The sequence below is a fragment of the Nannobrachium achirus genome (assembly GCF_963921795.1).
Source record: "Nannobrachium achirus genome assembly, chromosome: 9".
In the NCBI taxonomy this organism is placed as follows: Eukaryota; Metazoa; Chordata; class Actinopteri; order Myctophiformes; family Myctophidae; genus Nannobrachium; species Nannobrachium achirus.
In genome coordinates this window covers 19,541,297-19,563,523 of record NC_137818.1, presented here as the reverse complement: position 1 = coordinate 19,563,523, position 22,227 = coordinate 19,541,297, and the positions used below count along the sequence as shown (strand labels likewise).

The 22,227-nt window shown below is 46.2% G+C and overlaps 1 protein-coding gene across 1 annotated transcript in view; it reads left to right on the top strand.

Annotated features, from left to right (window-relative positions):
* Positions 1-528: 528 nt before the first annotated feature.
* Positions 529-22,227, top strand: part of kcnd3 (potassium voltage-gated channel, Shal-related subfamily, member 3) — a gene marked incomplete at both ends in the record, with an annotated part of 260,216 nt that continues 238,517 nt past the window's right edge. The window contains one exon of the mRNA XM_080732609.1: positions 529-1,631. Within this exon, the coding sequence (XP_080588735.1) occupies positions 529-1,631 (1,103 nt within the window). The remainder of the gene's footprint in view (positions 1,632-22,227) is intronic.

Genomic DNA, 22,227 nt, shown 5'->3' with positions numbered 1-22,227 from the left:
GATGAGATGCGAGGTTGAGCTGTGTCATTCCACAGTGCCTGAAAGCAGTTTGAAACATACAGTGTATATATATATATATATATATATATATATATATATATATATATATATAATTTGCATTAACAGTAGGGTTAGGGTTTATGTTATCTCGATTCTACTACTGCTAGTAGTATGTTAATCCTTTGCTTTGAGTTATATTATTGTCTTATAGTATTGTCACAGTTAAGCCCATACCTTTTTGGCACCCCCACCCCTGAATCCAGTTTCTCTTGCATTCCTATCTCTTCATTCATCAGCCTTCTGGTCCATGTCTTCCAGTCACCATGTCGGTTTGTCTCTTTCAAAAACGTTCACTCCCTGTCCATCCAAACCCCTCTCTCTCTCTCTCTCTCTCTCTCTCTCTCTCTCTCTCTCTCTCTCTCTCTCTCTCTCTCTCTCTGCAGATGGTGAATGAGCTGAGGTCAAGCTGGTCGTGAAGGCACTGGACTTGCTCCCCCCCTCACCTCACCCAGAGCCGGACTTGTCAGCATGTCAGCGGGAGTGGCGGCGTGGCTCCCATTCGCCCGGGCGGCGGCCATCGGGTGGATGCCCGTGGCCAACCTGCCCATGCCCGTGGCGCCCCCCGAGAAGCACCGCCGGAAGGACGAGCTGATCGTCCTCAACGTGAGCGGGCGGCGCTTCCAGACGTGGCGCAACACGCTGGACCGCTACCCGGACACGTTGCTCGGCAGCTCCGAGAAGGAGTTCTTCTTCGACGAGGAGACGCACGAGTACTTCTTCGACCGCGACCCCGACGTGTTCCGCGCCCTGCTAAATTTCTACCGCACGGGCAAGCTGCACTACCCGCGTGGCGAGTGCATCACCTCGTACGAAGAAGAACTGTCCTTCTTCGGCATCATCCCGGAGATCATCGGCGACTGCTGCTACGAGGAGTACAAGGACCGCAAGCGGGAGAACGCCGAGCGGCTGCAGGACGACCTGGACGAGAAGAAGGACGTCAAGCCGCCCAACATGACCTGGCGGGAGAGCATGTGGCGCGCCTTCGAGAACCCGCACACCTCCACCATGGCGCTGGTCTTCTACTACGTCACCGGCTTCTTCATCGCCATCTCCGTCCTCACCAACGTGGTGGAGACGGTACCGTGCGGCACGGCGCCCCACCACAAGGAGGTGCCGTGCGGCGACCGCTACACGGTGGCGTTCTTCTGCATGGACACGGCGTGCGTCATGATCTTCACGGTGGAGTACCTGATGCGGCTGTTCGCCGCTCCCAGCCGCTACCGCTTCATGCGCTCGGTGATGAGCATCATCGACGTGGTGGCGATACTGCCGTACTACATCGGCCTGGTGATGACCGACAACGAGGACGTGAGCGGTGCCTTCGTCACGCTGCGCGTCTTCCGCGTCTTCCGCATCTTCAAGTTCTCCCGGCACTCGCAGGGCCTGCGCATCCTGGGCTACACGCTGAAGAGCTGCGCCTCGGAGCTGGGCTTCCTGCTCTTCTCGCTCACCATGGCCATCATCATCTTCGCCACCGTCATGTTCTACGCCGAGAAGGGCTCCTCGTCCAGCAAGTTCACCAGCATCCCCGCCTCCTTCTGGTACACCATCGTCACCATGACCACGCTCGGGTAAGAGGCTAAGAGCCCGACACACCACTCTTCTTTGAGCGCACGCGTGCGCGCCGCACGCGTGCGCGCCGCACGCGTGCGCGCCGCACGCGTGCGCTCAAAGAAGAGTGGTGCCCGTGTGCGGCGCCCGTGTGCGGCGCGCACACGTGTGCCTGTGTGTGTTTGTGTGCAGGGACGTGCAGAGAATGTTAGAGAAGCAGGGGCTGACATTTCTAAAAGGGCCTTTTGGTGAAAATATCAAAAATAGCCGACCTCCAAGCTCAAAACGCGCGCTATGAGCTTGGAGAGTCGTCTATTTTCGATGCTTGATTTCTTCTCAGAGATCTATTATTTCAACATAAGATGCTGCATTCAAGTTCAGGAGAACACTGCCTTCAAGATATGGCATGGAAATAGGGCATTTGCATTTCTTTCGCCATAGAAAGAACTGCATTTATGGTCTTGAGAGGGCACTTTTACAGATAAAAGGGCAGGGGCTCAAGGCCCCTTTGATGTGTATGTGTGCACGTGCCTGTGTGTGAGGTGTGTCGATGTGCATGCATTAAATCAGTATATCTGTGTGTTACACATGGGTATATGCGTGTGTTTGATTATCTGGTCCCAGGATTAGTCGCGAAACACACTCTCCAGTCAGAAACCAGCGACTGCAGGGGAAGACCACACATATCACTGTTCAGAACAGCATGCGTTGCAAATCAGTGACAGAAAGACAGAAAAATCAATTGTCAGTAAAAACGAAAGGGAAGGTTTGTCTGTGATTTTCTTTTTCCTTATTTTACTGCAGACTGTAGTCTTCTGGGAGAAGAGTAGCCATCACAATCTCCTCTTTTCTCTCCGTAATGGCTGTGCCACAGTCTGGCCTTTACACATCACCTGTGGGAGTAAAGGGAGGCAGACTACACAGATGGATGATATATATAAGAAGGGACCGGGGGAAAAGGTAGAAAACATTGCTGTGAAACAAAGATGACGAGACGAGAGAGGGAGGGAGTGAAAGATAACACAACCGTGCACGAGCTCTCCCTCTTTATATTGACTGTGGGTTGGAAGGAAGACCATTTCAGAATGAACCAAAACACTTCATGTTTTGGTTCTTGTCTTCATGTCTTGCGAGTCCCTTCCCCCGGCATCACAGCAAAGCAGCGCTTCTGTTTTTGTGAGACATACACTTGACATAAAGTGAAAATTCATTTCTTCATGCCATAAAAGGTCTCTCGGCAGGGGAGGGGAATATACTAATGCTGTTGCATGTTGAAATGGCAAGGGGGCCTGATCTGTTATTTGCATTTCCACGCTGGGCATAGATAATTATTGTTATTAAAACGCAATCTCAAAAGCCAGGCCAGTTTCCATTTTGCACTGCTACAGGCCTGTATGCCTAGTTAACCTGCAGCCCTGGGCCTTGGTAATTATTTCCGTAAACAAACCCATAAATTGCCTTGTATTAGCTCTACAAAATGGAACGGCGTGGCCGTGGTGATGCATCATTTCATTTGTGGGCAAGAGTCGCTTGACCTGGATTTGACATATTTTTTAGGTCACTATATCATTGTCGGGTGAAAACCTTGTATGTCCAAAACCGTTGGTTTTGCATTTATCATTTTAAAAATGATTTAATAGTGAAAACAGCCGATCTACAAACACACAACGCATCGCACCGCGAGGCGTTGTGTACTTTGTGTACTTTTGTGTACGTCACACTTTTGTGTGACAGCCTTGTATGGTGAAGCAAGGCTTTACTTTGTGAAAGAACGTACAAATTTGAAACTTGGAGATACAAAGTTTCTACCCGACAACGACGATATATTTCCTCCTGTCATTATAATATAGTCAATTTACTGAGTGTAACCATAAATTCATCTCTCATAATCTTGGTTAGAGTATTACACTTTGTGTGTGTGTGTGTGTGTGTGTGTGTGTGTGTGTGTGTGTGTGTGTGTGTGTGTGTGTGTGTGTGTGTGTGTGTGTGTGTGTGCGTGCGCGGGTGTGTGCGTGCGCGGGTGTGCACGCTCACAGGTCTGCCATGTGGCACCGTTGGGGCTGACGGGTAATATTCGTCTTTATGAGCACACTGTGTTGTGATTGTGTGAGTCAGACTGGAGGCTGACAAATTGCAGCATCCTCTGCTAAATGTCAGACAAGGAGGCCATGAATGGCTCTGAGCTCATTGCCACGCTGTCAGCATGGCATGATGACCCAGTGCGGCTCGCTTCCTGCAGCTGGTTCACTGTGGATGGCTCCTTCTGTGTGTTTGTTAACGCACTGGCTCTCAATCTTTTTGAGTTTCAAGGACTCCCAGTGTAATATGAAGTAGGCCACCCATGGACCCCCTATTTAAACGAAACAACGTGTTTGGGATCGACCCCAATAGGCTCTATGCACAGCAGCCATATTGGAAAGAAATTGGGCCTAGTTTTCCTAATCCTTGTCTGTTACTTCCTTCACCGATAATACTAATGAAGGCTCTGTTCCATTCTGGTCAAACGGAGTCAGGGTGCTGACGTTGTCCATGTTGGCTCACTGGAAACACTCTGCTCCACCAGTGGGTCTCAAAGTGTTGTCCAGGGACCCCCCTTGAGGTGGTTCCAAATGGCCCATTATGGGTGTGTAACTCTAGCCTGGCGTTGCTCATACTAATTCCTCACTGCGTGTCGCCGCCAGGGGGTGGTGTTGTGCAGTCTGGTTTATTAACCAGGCTAGTGTAACTCTTGGTTCCATGTGTACACTCTCAAGCTGCGTCCAAACCTGAAGCTATTTCTTCTATTCTAGCCGCTTCTATCGCTTCATTCTGGTCGCGCAGGTCCGCGTTGGTAAAAAAATCATGTCCCGTTGGAATCGAGGCGAAACACCCGGAAAAAACGTCCGTCTCCGGACAACATCAACGCTGATTGGCTGTCAGGACGCGATGGGTGGAGCGGGGGTGAAGCGAAGGTCACTTCAGTTGGATTTGTCCGCGTGGGCCGAAGATACTGTAGGAGGTGACCGTTCGCGCCGCCACTATCGGATGATTCGCGCAGCGCGTCGTCTCGTCTTTGCATTCACTTTGTATGTAATCGCGCCACTCGAACCATCCAGGTTTGAGCCCAGCTTCAGAGTTATGGGGTACCTAGAAAAAAAAAGAAGGTTGAGAGTTGAGACTGTGATACACTAAATGAAAGCCTTCATTAGCATCATTAGTAATACATGCGAAGGAAGTAAGGAAGAGGCCCAATTTAGCGATGCATAGAGCTTATATCTACACTGTAAAATACTCTTTGTCAATTAAACTCTTGGGAGTGTACAAGACCGTTAATCCACCTGTGTTGTTTACACCTATACTAGTCAATGGAGTTCTCGGCCACTTCGGCAATTACCTCTGTGTGTGTCTCAAAGAATGCCTGTTTAGCCTTGGCATGGACACATCTAGACCCCCGTGAAGAGATGAATGACCCACAAATTGGGTGAAAATGCTCTGTGTATCAAATTGTCCGTCAAACTCTGTTGACATTGTGTGTGCGGTAAAAGCCTTTGTGTTAAAGGTGATACACCATGAAATGTCACTTTTTCCTATTTTAAAACCTTTTTTTGGGGTCCCACTAGCACCTTCTATCCTCACAAAGTCCCATTTCTGACCATTGTGTCTTTCTCAGGTTTTGAGCAGGCGAAGGTTAAAAGTATCCCACGGGTTCTCAAAACAGGCTGTCCAGATTTGCTGCCGATTGTGACGTCATCTGCCGATTGTGACGTCATCATAAAAAATAAAAAAAATCTTCAAAAAAACTTTTTTTTTCAAAAATATATTTTTTTGGGGGGGGGGGGGGGGGTCAGTTCAGGCCAAAGGTGGTACTGCAGCTTAAATGCTCTGAGAGTCATTCAAAAATGAGAGAGGCTTTCTATTCAGGAGTGGTAATTTAGCCTCAAACCTTTTGAAAAACGTTTTTGGGACATAAACAATATGACATAAATACTTTTTTAATGCATGGTGTATCACCTTTAATTTAACTCTTGATAGTGCACACACAACAGATGTAACCAAAATGAACCATTAACATGTGTACTCTCTCAGAGTTATCAACGGATAAATTAACAATGAGGATTTTCCCGTAGCGGGCACATGAACCAGATTTTTTATCCACGGCTGGCTTGGTTTACATGCACCCTCTCACACAATGTGGCTGCCCTTCTCTTCCTTGGCAGAGTGAGACCTGAGACACTGAACCGGTCTCCTGTTGCTGCTGTTCACTATGGCAGAGGAGGATGTGTGTGTGTGTGTGTGTGTGTGTGTGTGTGTGTGTGTGTGTGTTAAGGAGGTGGGGTTTAGCTCGGCCTCATCAATAAACCACGGGCTCGAAATGGGTGTCAGGGTGACTAATGATGTGGCCCACTACATCTGCTGACTAATGTAAACCTGCCTGACATTCTGCTCTCTGCCTGGGTTTACATCATAAACGCACTCGTACAGTACACACAAACATGCGTGCACGCGCTCTGTTTCATGCTTATACTGTATGTCGTGCCCGCACGCTGGCATGTGCGATAACCAATGCTTGTTCTACTCTCACATGTGCGTGCGTGTCTGTTTTCGTCGCTGTCGGGTGGAAACCGTGTATGTCCAACACCGTTCGTTTTGTATTTATCATTTTAAAAATTATTTAAACACACAACGCCTCTCTCCGCGAGGCGTTGTGTGCTTGTAGATCGGCTATTTTCACTAGTTTTGTGCGACGGCCTTGTATGATGACGTAGGGCTTTACTTTACCAAAAAACATACAAATCTGAAACTTGGAGATGGTTTCTGCCCAACAGTGACTGTGTGTGTGTGTGTGTGTGTGTGTGTGTGTGTGTGTGTGTGTGTGTGTGTGTGTGTGTGTGTGTGTGTGTGTGTGTGTGTGTGTGTGTGTGTGTGTGTGTGTGTGTGTGCGGTGTCCCAGGGGACGTGAGCGATTGTGTTTCGATGTGGGGTCATTCCAACCATTCAATGGGCTTAACTCATCTCCAGAGAGAGGAATTATGAGCTCCGCTGCCTCAGACATGGTCTTCCACCACCACCACCGTGCACCAGTCAGGGATCGAAATCTGTCAGAGAAATGCAACCTGTCGGTCCATTTGTACTCATCTGATTAAGAGACAGAGCCCATTTCTTTTTTCCCCCTTTTTTTCCTTTATACTTGGATGTCTAGATCTCAAGAGTGTAAAGTAACTAAGTAATTGTACCTAAGTAATGTACTTAAGTACAGTTTTGAGTTATTTGTACTTTACTGAGTATTTCCAATTTAAAAAACTTTTAATTCTACTCCACTACATCTCGGATCCAAATATTGTACTTTTACTAGTTACTTTGCAGATGTAAATATTGATATTATAAAGCATACATTAATCCACTTTAGCCCTATTTTATACCTTGGCTATTTGAAAATAGCCGATCTGACGTGTTGTGAGCTTGTAGATCTTCTATTTTTAAACATTTTGTACTTTTACTTTTGGTACTTAAGTACATTTACTCAAGTACGTTTTGAATTCTGGACTTTTACGGAGTATTTCTACATTGCAGTATTGATACTTGTACTTAGTAAAAGATGTGAATACTTTTTTCCACCACTGCTAGATCTTCCGGTTGCCTCTGGCGGTTCTGTGCCGTTCACACTGCAGTCTCTCTTTTACACATAATCACCGTTTTATCTTTATTCCCGTGTTTTTAATGTACCGCTATCGTGTTTCGTGTTCACCCTGCTGTCTGTGCTATGAAGGGAAACACGGTTACATTATATAATGAAACATATTACTGTGTCTCCTGGAAGTAGCGTATGTGTGCACACGTGCATGTGTGAGTTTGTGCGTGCGTGCGCACACAATGTGCAGGCGGGTGGGTATTCAATCTCACTGGCACACAGACTGTCTCCTGATAATGGTGGCCTACCTGTGCCGCCACACACACACACACACACACACACACACACACACACACACACACACACACACACACACACACACACACACACACTGCTTTGCCTGCTGTGGCTTTTATGAGTGTGTATATTGTTTATCTGACTCTAATCCACTCTGAATCAGAATGCACACAATCCTCCCGCAACAATAGGAAATGAGCCATCAGGATGGATGTTTGTTGTTGTTGTTTTTTCAGAGTGCAGCTCCTCTCCGCTGGCCCTGGAAATGGAGGGTGGCTGGTTCCATCGAGTCGGAACAGGAGCGAAATGCAGGAGGTGGGGGTTAGAGAGAGAGAGAGAGGGAAAGTGAGAGAGAGAGGGGGGGGGGGGGGTGAGGAAGATGAGATATGCTGGAAGGAAGGCGACACAGAGATAGAGAGAACAAGTAAAAAAGTCCCGCAAGTTGCCCCTGGAGCAGGGGTCAGGTGGTCCGTGGACCCTTAGGGGCTCCTCAGAGTTACTACATGGGGGCCACCACATCTTTGTGTGATGGTTTTTACATTAACCACTTGAACCCTTGCATCCCTGTTCTGAGGAGAACTTTAGTATAAATATGCTGTAATTGTGTGGCAGTATGTGTAGCATGGGATTAAGTGACTTGGACATTTTGTGTTGCCTCCTAGTTTGACTGGATCATGTGCCCGTTCTATAGCCACACTAATGGCTGTGGGACATGAATTCTATGCTGGTAGTTTCATAAGGGGATGTCAGCATTTCCTTGTTAGTTGTTATTACTCAGAGCTTACTGCGTGGACGTTCTGTGCCGGAGCTGCAGTATAGGGTTAGCCTTATCGGCGGCACAAGTGAGAAGCGAGTAATTTCCAATCTGCTGTTCTTGTAGAGAGGCTTATACTCTATACCTGACTGAGGTTATATCAGAAACTCCGCTGAAACGTCTTCTCCTCATCCTGCGGCAGCACGACAATACCTATAAGGCAGATTGGAACATCAGTACGCGTCGGGGACATCTTACGGCGCTAGCTGGTTTTCAGTACTCAATGAAATGAACCTAAATCCTTTCAGCAGACACAGCGCATATGGAAGGCGTCAGAAACTGCAGGGATATTTATTGGGGAAGACTTGTGAGGGATTTCGCTTGTGGGGTTTCTGCCAAAATTCATATTTAACTTTAAAGAAGGGAGCACTATAGTAGGATTTGTCATATTTGGGTAAGCCATTATTATAAAATATCCTCAGCTTTGGTATAGGGTGAGAGAGAGAGAGTGAGTGAGTGAGGGGGTGCTTACTTTGGAAGTGAAGAGATTGAATGGAGAAAGCAGTAGGGGGGTAAAAAAAACAGTTGAGTCAGAGAGAAGCTATAGTTTGTGAGTGTAAACACTAAACCCAAGCTTTTAAATGAGTCAGGTTGACCCTTTTCAAGCTTGTATCATCCTCCTTATTTGCAGTGGCAAAAAATAAAATAAAAACACAATACTTAATTCAATAAACCAGACAATAGTTCAAAGAGTTATATTGAGTAATGAAACAGAAGGTTGTGGTGGTAGTGGGAGTTTCCAAAAATCATTCCTAACAAGATTTTCGGCTCCACAGTTTATTCCTCAAAATCTATTCGCTTGGCTTCCATTTTAATACTCTAAAGATCTAAGAATCCAGCACAACCCTTAGGCTAAAGATGTCCACTTGCACACAAGACATTGCTAAATAAGCCATTTCAGCTTCCCCAGGCCCCAGAACATACTCCCTTTCCCTAAATCTGATGGGCAGATTTCCATGAAACCTGTTGAATGATTCACATTCATTCTCTCTAGAGCCGTGGTTCTCAACCTGTGGCCTGGAGCCCACTGGTGGGACGTGAGGACATTGCGGCCTCCCAAATAAAGGGCAAAACACGTCATTTTAATGAGAATATAACATGAATAATGAATATAATGGAGCCTCAGACGAAAATGTCAGCTTTGCACACAATATGCATCTCATAACATATTAGGCTTATTACTGTATGAATCTTACATGATTTTGGTGAACCCATGGCCTTTCCTTTTATGCCACTCTTAAAGGCTAAAAGTCACTGTATTTTTATTTATGTATTTCATTTGAAACATTTGCTGTTGCTTACAAATGTAATCCTTCAGAGGATATACACAGCCACTCCAGTTCTGGCACAAATACAAATCTTAATCTATAAAAAAAAAGTTTATTTTATCTTCTCTAGTCAGAGCGCATGGCTCGGTGGTCAGTTCAAATCACCAACCAATAACAAAGAGTGAATACAGTATGCAGATGCTGTAAAGAGCACCAAAGATAGCCATTTTCATCCGTCCACTGAATTTGGGAAGATTGCTTCCAGTTTTTTTATGCTCCATTGTTCTGGAATCAGCTCCAGAATCCCATTAAACTGGAGCACTAAAGTTTATGGACACTGTCTAATCCTGTATAGCTGAAACTTTTGTTCTTTTTACACGTTAAGATACAATAAAAGAGAAAACTCACTCTTGCCATTCTGTGTGCGACGGCTGTGACCCATTACCTTATACATTTGTTGATCTGAGAGGATATCGCACCGGAGACGGCAGAGCGCGTTGGTAACAAAAAAGGTTATTCGTGGTTGTACAGCAAGCAACATGTATTTGTAGGGAGAAAATACAGCACAAGACATAATCAATGGAGGCCTGCCGAGTCTTCGGAAGTCAAAGGAATCTCTTAAAGTGAATGTTCAAGCTTCAGGCGCTGCCTCAATCGTTATATGTGGGCTGGGCCAATGTTCCAATTCCATAGAGTTAGAATGCATGCTAAAAGCGTTATCTATCTTAGATCAATGGAAGTGACGTTAAGTTCCTATTTATCTGTATCCCAGCGAAAACTCATTTTTCTAAATTGAAATTGTTTCTCTGTTTTGTCAATATGCAAATCTTCCTTGCAAGATGACTGTTAAAAACAGAAAATGAACCTTACTTTGGACATATAGTTCTAATACATATACGAAAAAAAGACAGAGATTCCATCCAGGTGTTTTTTTACGTTACATATATCGGATCTAATAATATATTTGCACATTTTAGGAGTTCCAAAAAAATGGGTTTGCAGAATGCGGATTACATTTACTGCTTAATAATTCAAAAGGGGGGGAAGAAAGGTGCCATCAATGTTGAGTTCCTTAATCATTACGATCCCATTATGACTAGGGATGTGAAAATCGACTCGAAAATCAACTCATCCTCACCGCAACTCAAAAAAAGTATGAATCGAAAAATCGTTTTATTTTTATTTTTCAAAAGTTTTCCCCCCAAAATGTTGTAATCGCTTGTTCAAAAACGTTGTAAGCGTTAATGTTTTCCAAATGTGAGAGGACCGGTGTGTGTGTCTGTGTCGGAGATGAGTGCATGTCTGTGTCATTCATGCATGCATCGCAGATTCACATGCATGCGGCGCTAGTCAGGTCCGCGGACTACTGTTTGAGAAACACTGCTGGACTGGTCTGATGCACGCGTCATAGCAGTGCGCGCTGAGTCGCTGACTGGATGTGTTTTGTTTACCTCCTGCCTTTGCATACATGCTTGACACGAAAGCTCGCTTGTTAATGGCAGCGTCGCCTCGCGTGCGGTGATTTTGTCAAGATTGACAATAAAACACAACACAAAATAGAAAATACACTACTCGTCGTTAATGCGACACACCCGTGGACGCGGTCGGGGAGGGAGAGCGAGGCAGACCAAAGCTCCACATTTGATACACTAGCCTGGGGTGCCAGCCAGAGCGCTCCCACTACGTTCCATGGACTTTGTCACTCCATGCTAACGCAAGGAAGAGCAATTATTTATTATAATTATTATTAGGGCTTTGATGCAAATTCTGATGGGTGCAGCTGCATAAGTTGTGTTGCTTAAAGTAATGCACTGTTGTGCTCTCCTCTCAGCTGCTGCTTAGCGGGGGAAAAAAGTGAAAAAAGTCGATCGACGCATCGATTTTCGGCCTCGACGCGTCGATTTGCAAATAATGCGTCGATTAACATCCCTAATTATGACCCAGTAATTGAATGGAACGATCCAATGAAGGAAGGAAATGGTGAAACGGAGAGAGGGGGCAGAGCTTACACGCCATCCAAAACATTGTGTAATTTTAGTCCAGATTTAAAGAGTCTATTGAGAGAGAGAGCCTTTTAAATTCGACACATTTGGGTCGTCGGGCTCAATTTCCCAACAAACTGGGAATCTGTGTTGCACAGCACGAATCTTGGCTCGCTTGACACATCAGCTTAAACCAATTGGTCCCAACGGTCTCCTTGAATGTGCTAGCATGGTGCAAAACACGACCAGCCTACTCTCTCTGTGCATCTTGTCTTGTTTACAGGCTCATTAGATCTTTCCAACTGATGAAGGCTATGGTATTGATGAGAGCTGTACCGCGAGGGGCTGCGTGTTGCGGTCATTAGCAAGCGGCAGGCGGGGCTATGATTAATATCCTAATCAGAGCGCTGCTTCATCTGATCAGCGCGCCCGCAAAGATCAATACACTGCTCAGTCTCCCGGACAACCGCACAGAAGACCTCTATTACACACATGGAATATGCTGTCGGCTAGGCAGTTAAAGATCTGTGCTGATGGGCAGAGGTGTGTTTGCACACGCGCGTGCGTGTGTTTGCACAGGGTGTGCCTGGATGTGTGTGCACTTGTAAGTATTATTCCACCCCTCATGCTCCTGATTTATATTTGTTTGCGCGGGTGCGCGCTTGTACAGTAGATCGGCAGGGGTGACAGTGGCTCAGGAGGTAGATCCCGGGCTCCCCCAGAGTTAGTGTCGAAGTATCCTTGAGCTTGACACTGAACGCCTAATTGTTCCCGGTGAGCAGGTTGGTGACTTCCATGGTTTCCTCCGCCATCGGTGTATGAATGTGTGAGTGAATGGATGAATGTGATGCACAATCATTGTAAAGCGCCTCGCATCAAGGTGGTGTATAAATGCACCATTTACCATTTAGATCGTCTATTTTCGGGGGGCGACACACGATGGGCGCAGCCAAGTATAAATGAAGCTTTACCCCTCACTGTCACCTTGTCGAGATTTATCGCACATTCATCCCGGAAACCAACTGCCCGTGAAAACCGACGATCGATGGAGATGAGTGAGTATTGATAGGCCGGCATTGAGAACGGAGGAGGCCATTGTTGCAGCTGCTAATTGGAAGCTTTATACAAAGAGACGGCGGCTAAATGTGATCTCACTGATCTCATGCGCCTCTAGACCGCAGTGATTGAGTCTGTTAAGGGTTAAAGGTGGCTGAACCTTTTCTCAGATCGTTAAACATGGCATCATCATGCTCAATTGCGTCTTCTAATTTGGACCCTTCGACACTGCAGGGCTTAGAACCGGAGGCTAATTATTTCACGTTTGTGGAGAGTCAAATGCAATCCTGAACGAGTGTTAATTTACCTCTGAGAGTGTATGTAACCATATGGCAAATAAATTACGCATGGCATTGTTGCAGAGAATCTACATTATACCTGTATGCCACTGTTTCTCGACATCGGGTCCAGGAACAACCAAGGGTTCCAAATGGACCCTAAACTAAAGGGTCTGTGGATCTGTAAAGGGCGGATATAGCTGAATAGGTAGAGAGGCCGCCTGCATGGGAAGCAGAAGGTCCCAGGTTCAATTCCCGGCCCTGGCAATGTCGCGAGGTGGACGCTTGACCCTGAATTGCCCCAAAAGTCTGACCACTTACTCCGGGTAGCAATCGGCTGGCCGGAGCTGAAAACCGAATTTCCCCTGCGGGATCAGAAAGGTCTCTAAATTATTAATCGACTCTGAAAGTGTACAAATGGAACCAAATGGACCCCTTACATCACTGATATATGCCCTATGGACGTTGATGTTTGTGCGCAGTCACTCAGTGCTGCCTGAAAGTGAGTCCCAGACAGACCATGGTGTCCTGCTGCTGGGGCTTTTTATTTATTATTGTTATATAAATGTATTCATCAGCTCCAGTGAATGTTGGGCCTTCAGCACAGGGTTTTCGCACACCACTGACCTCCATGTGAACTTGCTGCTACTGTAGTGATTCATCACCGCTAGCTTTCGCTGGATGAATGGGGATGTCTGGTATAGCCGTTCTATATCTACCTACAGCACACACACACACACACACACACACACACACACACACACACACACACACACACACACACACACACACACACACACACACACACACACAGAGAATCGCCAAATAAACACCTGGAGTGGCCCTCCTTGTTGCTAACCTTGCTGACCTCCCTCGCTTTCTCTCCTCCTCCTCCTCCTCCTCCTCCTCTCCAACTCTCTCAATTCCTCCCCTCTCGTCCTCGTCATTGGCCTCTCCTCTTCTCCTCGGTGTGACCTCCGGAGTCCAGGGTGTCTGTCTGGACCTGAGAGAAGATGCAAGGAGAGGACGCGTCCTGGGCTGCCGTCTCACAGTCAGACAGCCCAGACACTGACCCTGGTGTGGTCCTTCTCGAAACACCAAAAAACAACAACAATACCTTCACCTCCCTCACCTTGTGTGCTTTTTGTCTCTGACTGTCTCTTCACTGGGTTCTCTCAAAGGAGGGCCTTTATCGGCATGAGGAAACCTATGCTCACAGTCAAAACTAAATAATGTATGGATATTTAAAAGGGAACGAAGAAATCTGTAAACAGAGCTGTGTTACGTTGCAACTTTAGAAGTAGGAAAGGTTAACTTGGGATAAACCTTCGAACCAAATGGAAGCACTATTTCAATGTTTTGCGTTTCCTTGCTGGACAATTAACAGACAACATTTCAAATGTATTACATTTTTTTGCACAAATATCAGCCGCCTTTTCAAGTGTGTTTAAAGGTTGTTGCTCTGTTTGTATGTATAATAGTTTTATGTATTGAGATCACTCTGTGCAGACAGGCAGTAACCCATACACGCACACACGCTCTCTCTCTTCATCAAATGGGGGTTTGTGGCCTAATCATGCATCTCAAACTGAACGTCCTTGAAATGAAAAAGGCTGAGAATCACTGAACTAGACGGCACTGTCTGCAACTCCAATCTACACCGTCAATACCTCACAGTTACAGACCCGCGACAAGAGTCTTGGTACCCGAACCCGACGTTGAGAACAATTGAGCTTTGCTGTCGCCGAGCCGCCGCCGAAGTGTCTGTCAACACACTCGACTCGTTGACGTTAATCAAGCCTGTGTCGGTGTGTGGGAGCGGCGAGAGATAGAAAATGGTAAGTTAAATATAAAGGCTTGGGATAAAAAAGAACAGGGAACTGGCCTACGTCAAGTATACGTCCCCCCCCTACCCCATCATTAAGCAGGAATTGTGTGGAGAGAGAGGAAATGCTGAACCAAAAAGATAGCATTGATTGACGCTTCACTGCATCATCCTGGAGCGCTGAAAGACGTTGAGGCAATACTCAAGGTCGTCGTGTGCTTTTTGAATTTGTAGATCAGCAGTTTTCACATTGTTGTACAAGGCAGCTAGCCTGACTATCAGCCTGAATTTCCATTTCGTTTCACTCCATTATTCAGTCTGAAAGTCTTTCCTATACTGCAGCCGTTTCTGGGATGGGCGTCGCCAAAAGAGGCAGTCTTCCGTGATTGGTTCACTCCCTAATCAATCACAATAGTAGCAAGCAGATGAAGTTGTTGTTAAGTGACCCTTATTCGTGGTGGCTGGCTAACCTGTTGCTACTTGCTAGCCAAAGAAACCGGCAGAATTGGAGTGCTACTAACTAGTAATCAAACACGGTAAAATATGTCTGCTATACTGATATTTCATAACGAGTTACCGCAGCAGGCGTCACCATGTTTGTTTGGAAATGTCCGGGACGACGTGGTTCGGTTGAAATTACGCTGATTTGCCGTACAGACTTCTAACCGAGTCTAGCAAGCGTCACCAGACCTGAATCACCTGAATATATATATTTTTAATGGCCTTGGTAGCCTACCAGGCAGCAATTCACCCATTTTCAACTGTATCTTCATAGAATATAATGGGTCCTTTCCTGTCAAGGCGCTCATTGGTGGACTGTGTCTCAGAGGAGGGCTGTGGACAGTTCCGAAACCTGCCTACCAATGACATCGATGGGGATTCCAAGCTCATAGAAACGACAAGCCTTTTCTCTTCCTGGAAAGCGCGGAAACAGAAGCCATTGTTATTACATTGGCTGAAATGACCAATCCTGCCTACCGATTATGTCACTGGCAGGCAGGTTCCTGAACTGTCCACAGCCCTCCTCTGAGACGCAGGCCGAGTAGGAACAATTCTATGAAGATGGGTTGAAAATGGGTGAAGTAGTCCGTGTGTGTGTGTGTGTGTGTGTGTGTGTGTGTGTGTGTGTGTGTGTGTGTGTGTGTGTGTGTGTGTGTGTGTGTGTGTGTGTGTGTGTGTGTGTGTGTGTGTGTGTGTGTGTGTGTGTGTGTGTGTGAGTGTGTGTGTGTGTGTGTGTGTTTGCTTCCAGCTGCGTACAGTATGCATGTGCGCGGTTTATGCTCTGTTCTCTAACTCTGTATATATGTCGCTAAGTTAATTATATGGCTCTGCGTTTAGTTCAAACCCCCCGAGGGTGGATGTAGTGCTGTGAATGATTACATTGGAGGGCCTTCTGCACACATACTGTACAGAACAATCACACCATAGTCATTTTCTCGCTTTGCCGTTTCTTTGTCGGTGTACATGGGAGTAGTCAGCAATATTTTCATCTTTCTGCACGTACGGGTGATTAGAAATTATAGCCCTGCGGTTATGCTCATCAGCAGGTGCGAAACGGCCTCTAACCTTGTGTGTGTGCATGAAACGCAAACGGCCATTTATAAAATGAGTGTCAAAAGGGTAAACTGTGTGTTAACTATCACAGTGGGGTGCCTGCCTGCCGCTTGTGTTTTTGTGTATCTATATAAGGTCGGAGCAGACAGAGGCATTAGCATGGACAGTCTATCACGAGATCTGTGGAAGCCTTCTTCTCAGCCCTCACAGATCTCGTACCATTTTGATGTTGTTTGTTTGCTTTTACCCTCTTTCCATATGGAGATCTGGATGGCTGCCCAGTGTTTTGAAAGGCATATTGAGCCGCCTAGGCTTTCAAGCCAACGTGAGATGTATTTACCTTCGTGCCTGCCGCTGTCAGCCAAGGTGTTGGTGTGTGTGCGTGTTGTGTGCATGTGTGTGTGTGTGTGTGTGTGTGTGTGTGTGTGTGTGTGTGTGTGTGTGTGTGTGTGTGTGTGTGTGTGTGTGTGTGTGTGTGTGTGTGTGTGTGTGTGTGTGTGTGTGTGTGCATGTGTGCGTGTGTGGTGGAGGAGTGTTCAATGTGAACATAAAGGGCAATTGACAGGGACTGTCTTTCGGTAAAGGTGTTCTTCAATGTGTGTCCGAGCCCTTTTGTCTTTGACGTGCCATGCATGTAAATGCCGCCTTGTCATTGGAGACGCCCTGCGTCCTCCTGACTAACTTCAATCTAAACTAACTGTGTTAAAGTGATTGCGGAGACGGTACCAAGAGCAGAACAGCCAATATGCCCACACACGTGCGTCGTGTGAGAAATACATTACGACCTCTCTGTTTCTCTCTCGCTTTCTCTCTCTCTTTCTCTGCCTCTCTCTCTCTTTCTCTCTGATTGTATTTAGACATAGGGTCCATTTGTGCCCGGTTATACATTCCCACTCCGCCAATTTAATTACCAGACGTTGGTCTCATAAGAGCTGAGGCTTGTGCTCGTCATTATCGGTTTCCTGCAGAGTGTTCAGGCAGCAAACATCCTGGAGGGCTGTTTAGCGGCGCTCTGCTGGGAGGGTCTGAGGACAAATCCTAGCTGAACGTCTCCCTCTGCGTCTGAGCCTTCCATGGGATAAACACTCTGCAACAGGGGTCTTCAATGTTTTCAGGCCAAGGACCCCTTAGTTGAAAGAGAGATGAAGCAGGGACCCGCCATTTTCATCGACTTGTTTGACAGCACTGTCATTAGTCTAAGTTGGATTGTCGTGTTAATGTGTTTTTCTCTTTTTCAGACATTTAGCCACTTAAATCGTTGATTGTTTACTTAGTAAATTTGACCTTTCACTCTGTACTTGGTCTTCTCTTTTTTTTCTTCTCTACACCAAACCTATTTGCCAAAAATACTAGCTCTCAACACTTCGCAACGCGAGGTGTTGAGCTTGTACATCTGCTATTTTTGTCTGAAGTTCTCCTCATAATAGGGATGTGGGGGTTCAAGTTGTTTATTTAAAAAAAATGATCCTATCACACATAGATTTGGTGGCCCCCCCCTGTAGTAACTCTGAGGACCCCCTAGGGGTCCCGGACCCCTTGTTGAAGACGCACCTGTAAACATACTTGATACTTGAGTCTTTTTTTCACTCGACCAAATCTCCGATCCTACAGTACAAGCGTTGCGACGCGTCGTGCGCTTGTAGATCTGCTATTATTGCCCCGGGATATGGATGCATTTTAAGAATATTAGGCATGTTTTAGAAGAATCGTAAATTATTTTGGTCACAATAATCGTGACATGACATTTTCATATCGCCCCATCCCTTTGTAGTTTACACATCTCTGCATTGCTGCTTGTTCTGTGGTGACAGTTCTCAGGACAAGAACACGGCATCACTAAAGGGTTTTGCACACAGGCGCGATTTTCAACCATTGCGGTTTTTTTTCCTGTTTGCTGCATGATTAAAACGCATTGGATTTGGTGTGCAAGGCTGTGCGGAATCCACACTGCGGATCCGAAAAGGAGTCATAAAAGGAGTCGATGAGTTTTTACCGTATGCGACAAGACGCACAAATCGAACTGGGTTCGATCGGGTAAAAAAAAAAAACGCACTGCCGCGGCCACCTGCCGCATGGCAAATTCAGAGCCGGTGTGCATGAGGTCATAGAGAATCATTGTTTTCTTTAAAAAAATTAAATCGTCTGTTTTTTCTGTGTGAAAAAAACGCGTCTGTGTTCAAAGCCCTTTAGTCAGGCCATTGTTCTGGTGATTCAGAGAGGAGCGGCCCCTTGATTAAAGGGCTCCGGGGCGAACACTTAGAACAACTTGGCTTGAAAGTACTGTAAACAAGGACAGATTAGGAGTAAGCAGGCCGGGCATATTGTTTTCCGCCGGGCCCGACACGGTCATTATGGAGTAGATAATGGGGGGGACTAAAAGGAATTTGAGTGATATTCTGAGGTTGATGTAGGCCAAATTATCCAAATAAATGGGAGCTGATTTCCCTGTAGGGAGAGTGATAAACGCTGGCTGAATGACTCTGATTAATCTTCTCCAGATTCACAGAAGAGGCTTTTATAAAAGGGACGACATTGTTCCATTTATTTGTGCTATCTCACTGAGTGACGTCTCTCTCTCTCTCTCTCTCTCTCTCTCTCTGTCTTGGCATACCATAATTCATAAACTGTGGCTGTGTGCTGATTATCCAGGGTGACAAAAGCAATTGTTCTGCCACACTACATTTGTTGGGATTAATGCCAGTCTAGTGAGCTGTTTCCCCTGTGTGTGTGTGTGTGTGTGTTCGCGTGCATGCGTGTGTGTGCACGTGTAGACAACACATTGTGTATAAAGTGACGGTATGACTAGGGATGGGACGTTAAGCGATATTATCGTTTATCGAGATAAAAAAAACACTCACGATAATCGTATCGCAGAGATTTAATTTATCGTGATATCGTCCTCCGTCATGCACTGGGATCAAGTCACCTTTTATTTGCCGAGCTGCACATCCGGTACCACTTAAACCTTCTAAATTGGTAAAAGGTAGTTATTCACTCTCTCAAATGTCTTTGCCAAAAAAAATAGCCGATCTACAAGCTCACAACGCGTTGTACAATAATCGTGATATGACATTTCATCCATCCCTGAGGTACTGTTGTTTCCTGTTGAGGCACATTTCCTGGGGCAACATGCCTCGCTCGATCACACATGTCACACGGGTCTTTTTTCCTTTTTACTCTCAAAAAAGCGGTGCATTTGAAACTACATTACAGTGCACACCATGGGGTGATCACTGCTTGCCTCCTGTGAATTGTTTTATTTTTATCTTTGTTTATTTTATTTTTATTTCGTTGCGTGAGATCAGCAGACAAAGTGACGTGAGTGAGAGGAAAAAACCTGGGTGAAATCTGCCAATCTCAACTCGAAACAACGGTATGACTCAACCTCTCCTCTCCTCTCCCATCAGCTCTTCCATTCAGCCAGCTTGCCCCATTAGAAAAGGGACATGTTGTGACAGGTCAAGATGACCCTAAGTGTGCTTTCACACCACATGCTTGTTTAGCCCGGTTACAGAACCTAACGCATTTGTACCAAAGTCCAACGACAACAAAAAGCAGCCACAATTGGATCCTAGTGCAAACCAAAGTAGTGGATATCAGATAACCAACGTGCCTAGAAATGCTGCGGGTCTTCAAAAATGTTAAAACCAGTAAGACTCCCTAAATCGGGAGATAAGCGACCGTCAGGTCGCATACACAAACTTTGGAAGGCAATGGTAGGCAATCAGGAGGGAATATGGGAAATGGGACAGATCCATGTTGATAACATGACTGTAGAGATACTGTGTACTGGTTTGTGTGAATTTATGGCAAAATCTGTAGGAGCAGTGTCCAAAAATGTGTCTTGCAAGAATCTGCCTCATGGTGGCGCTAGAAGAGGGCCATGTGAGAAATGAGTGGGTGGGGGTTGTGGTTTGGCAGGCAAATAGTGTGTGTGTGTGTGCAAAGTTTGGCATGGATCGGGGAAACTGTGGCGGAGATATGAGTAGGGGAAAAGTGTGACGTGTGAAGTGACAGACAGACTAACGGACAGCCAGTGGAGGTTTTGATAGTAACTGCGACCTGGCGGTCGCAACAATCAAAATATTCAGACATTGTTTCTCTCCATCTCGACTGCCACCCTACAGTGTGTGCCAGATGGAGGCTGTGCCCTTCACAAAGCTAAGAAGAGCCAACTTTTTCTACCCCCAGACTTCTTCGGGGGATTACCCATGCTGCGGCAGGATTAGCGCTGCCATGTGCCAACCGGCGGCACCCAGCGACTGGGTAGAAGAGAGTATAGAAGTCAAGTCACGACTTAACATCACTAATAGATTTTCGTAAGCCGTTTTTCCCTTCAAAGGGTTGACTGGTTGGTGGCAATATTAATTCATTCTTCTGCCCTTCTCATGAGCAAGTCCCAACACCCCCCCAGCGCTCTGGAAGCTAGCAGTCCACGGTCCGCTGCCCGCTAGAAGGGAACAACTTCTTGAAGTTTTTGCCGACCACATTTCAAAGCCAGACAGATGACTGAGTTATACTTTGATATTATGAGCACTGAATTAACACACCGTTGCTGTCGGTGCAAGAAACCTCCTATCTCCTTTTTGATGAACATGTTAAAACAGGCATTTGTGACAGTTATAAATCTAGGCTTTTGTTTAAGCCAATGTCTCCTAAGGCTAGAGGAGTATCTAGTGCAGTTTATACTGACAGTGATGCTATTCAGAGACTCATCCAAGAGACAACATGAATTTAATGCATTAAGTTCCAAAGAACAGCTTGAAATGTATTGACGCTTGCAGCCAAAGACATTTCACTCGCACTACATCTAGGCCAGGGGTCTTCAATGTTTTCAGGCCAAGGACCCCTTAGTTGAGAGAGAGATGAAGCAGGGACCCCCACAACCTTTTCATAGATTCCATATACTGTAGTTTCATTGTTTGACAGCACAATCACCAGTAACACTCCCTAATCGGGAGATAAGCGACCGTAGGTCACTTATCTCCACAAATAGGCCAAAAATGTGTTTTGCCAAAATCTTCCTGATCCATGTTGATGACATGAGTGTAGACATACTGTGTAGTGATTTTCGTGATTTTAGGGCAAAATCTGTAGGAGCAGTGTCCAAAAATGTGTTTTTAAAAATCGGCCTGGAGGTGGCGCTATATGGGAGAGATTCATGTTGATGGGATGAGTGTAGACATACTGTGTACCGATTTGCGTGATTTTAGGGCAAAAATTGTAGGAGCAGTGTCCAAAAATGTGTTTTGCAAGAATCGGCCTCATGGTGGCGCTAGAAGAGGGCCATGTGAGAAATGAGGGGTGGGGTCTCCGCGCCGGCAAGGCGGGCGAATAGGTACCGGCCCCGGCTGTCCCGGTCGCTTCTAGCCGGAGTTACGGCATTTTATGTGAGCTGCAGTGTAGGGGGTCCTCCACTGGGGGCGCCACCACTTTTGCATCCGTTCTGGAGCACCAGGAGTGGGTGGTCCCCGGGAATTCCCCGTGAGCAGCCCCGTGGGGGTGGTCATTTGGTCAGTTTAGCACATTTGGTCATTTTTTACATCTGGGGGTCCCCCAGGGACCTGGGGGTCCCTGGAGCTCCGGGGCAAGAGTGTGTGAGTGTGACGTGTGAGACGTGTGACAGACAGACTGACTGACTGACTGACTGACTGACGGACTTACACTTTGTGCAGGGTTTGATAGTAAATGCGACCTACGGTCGCAATCAGTGCATTTTGGATTCATGTCAATTTGTGTTTTCAGATATTTAACCACTTGAAACGTCGATACTTAATAAACTTGACCTTTCCCTCTGTACCCTCTACACCAAACCTTTTTGCAGAAAATAGCCGATCTACAAGCTCACAACGCCTCGCAGCGCGAGGCGTTGTGAGCATGTAGATCTGCTATTTTTTGCTAAAGTTCTCAGAATATGGACACTTGAGTTCAAGT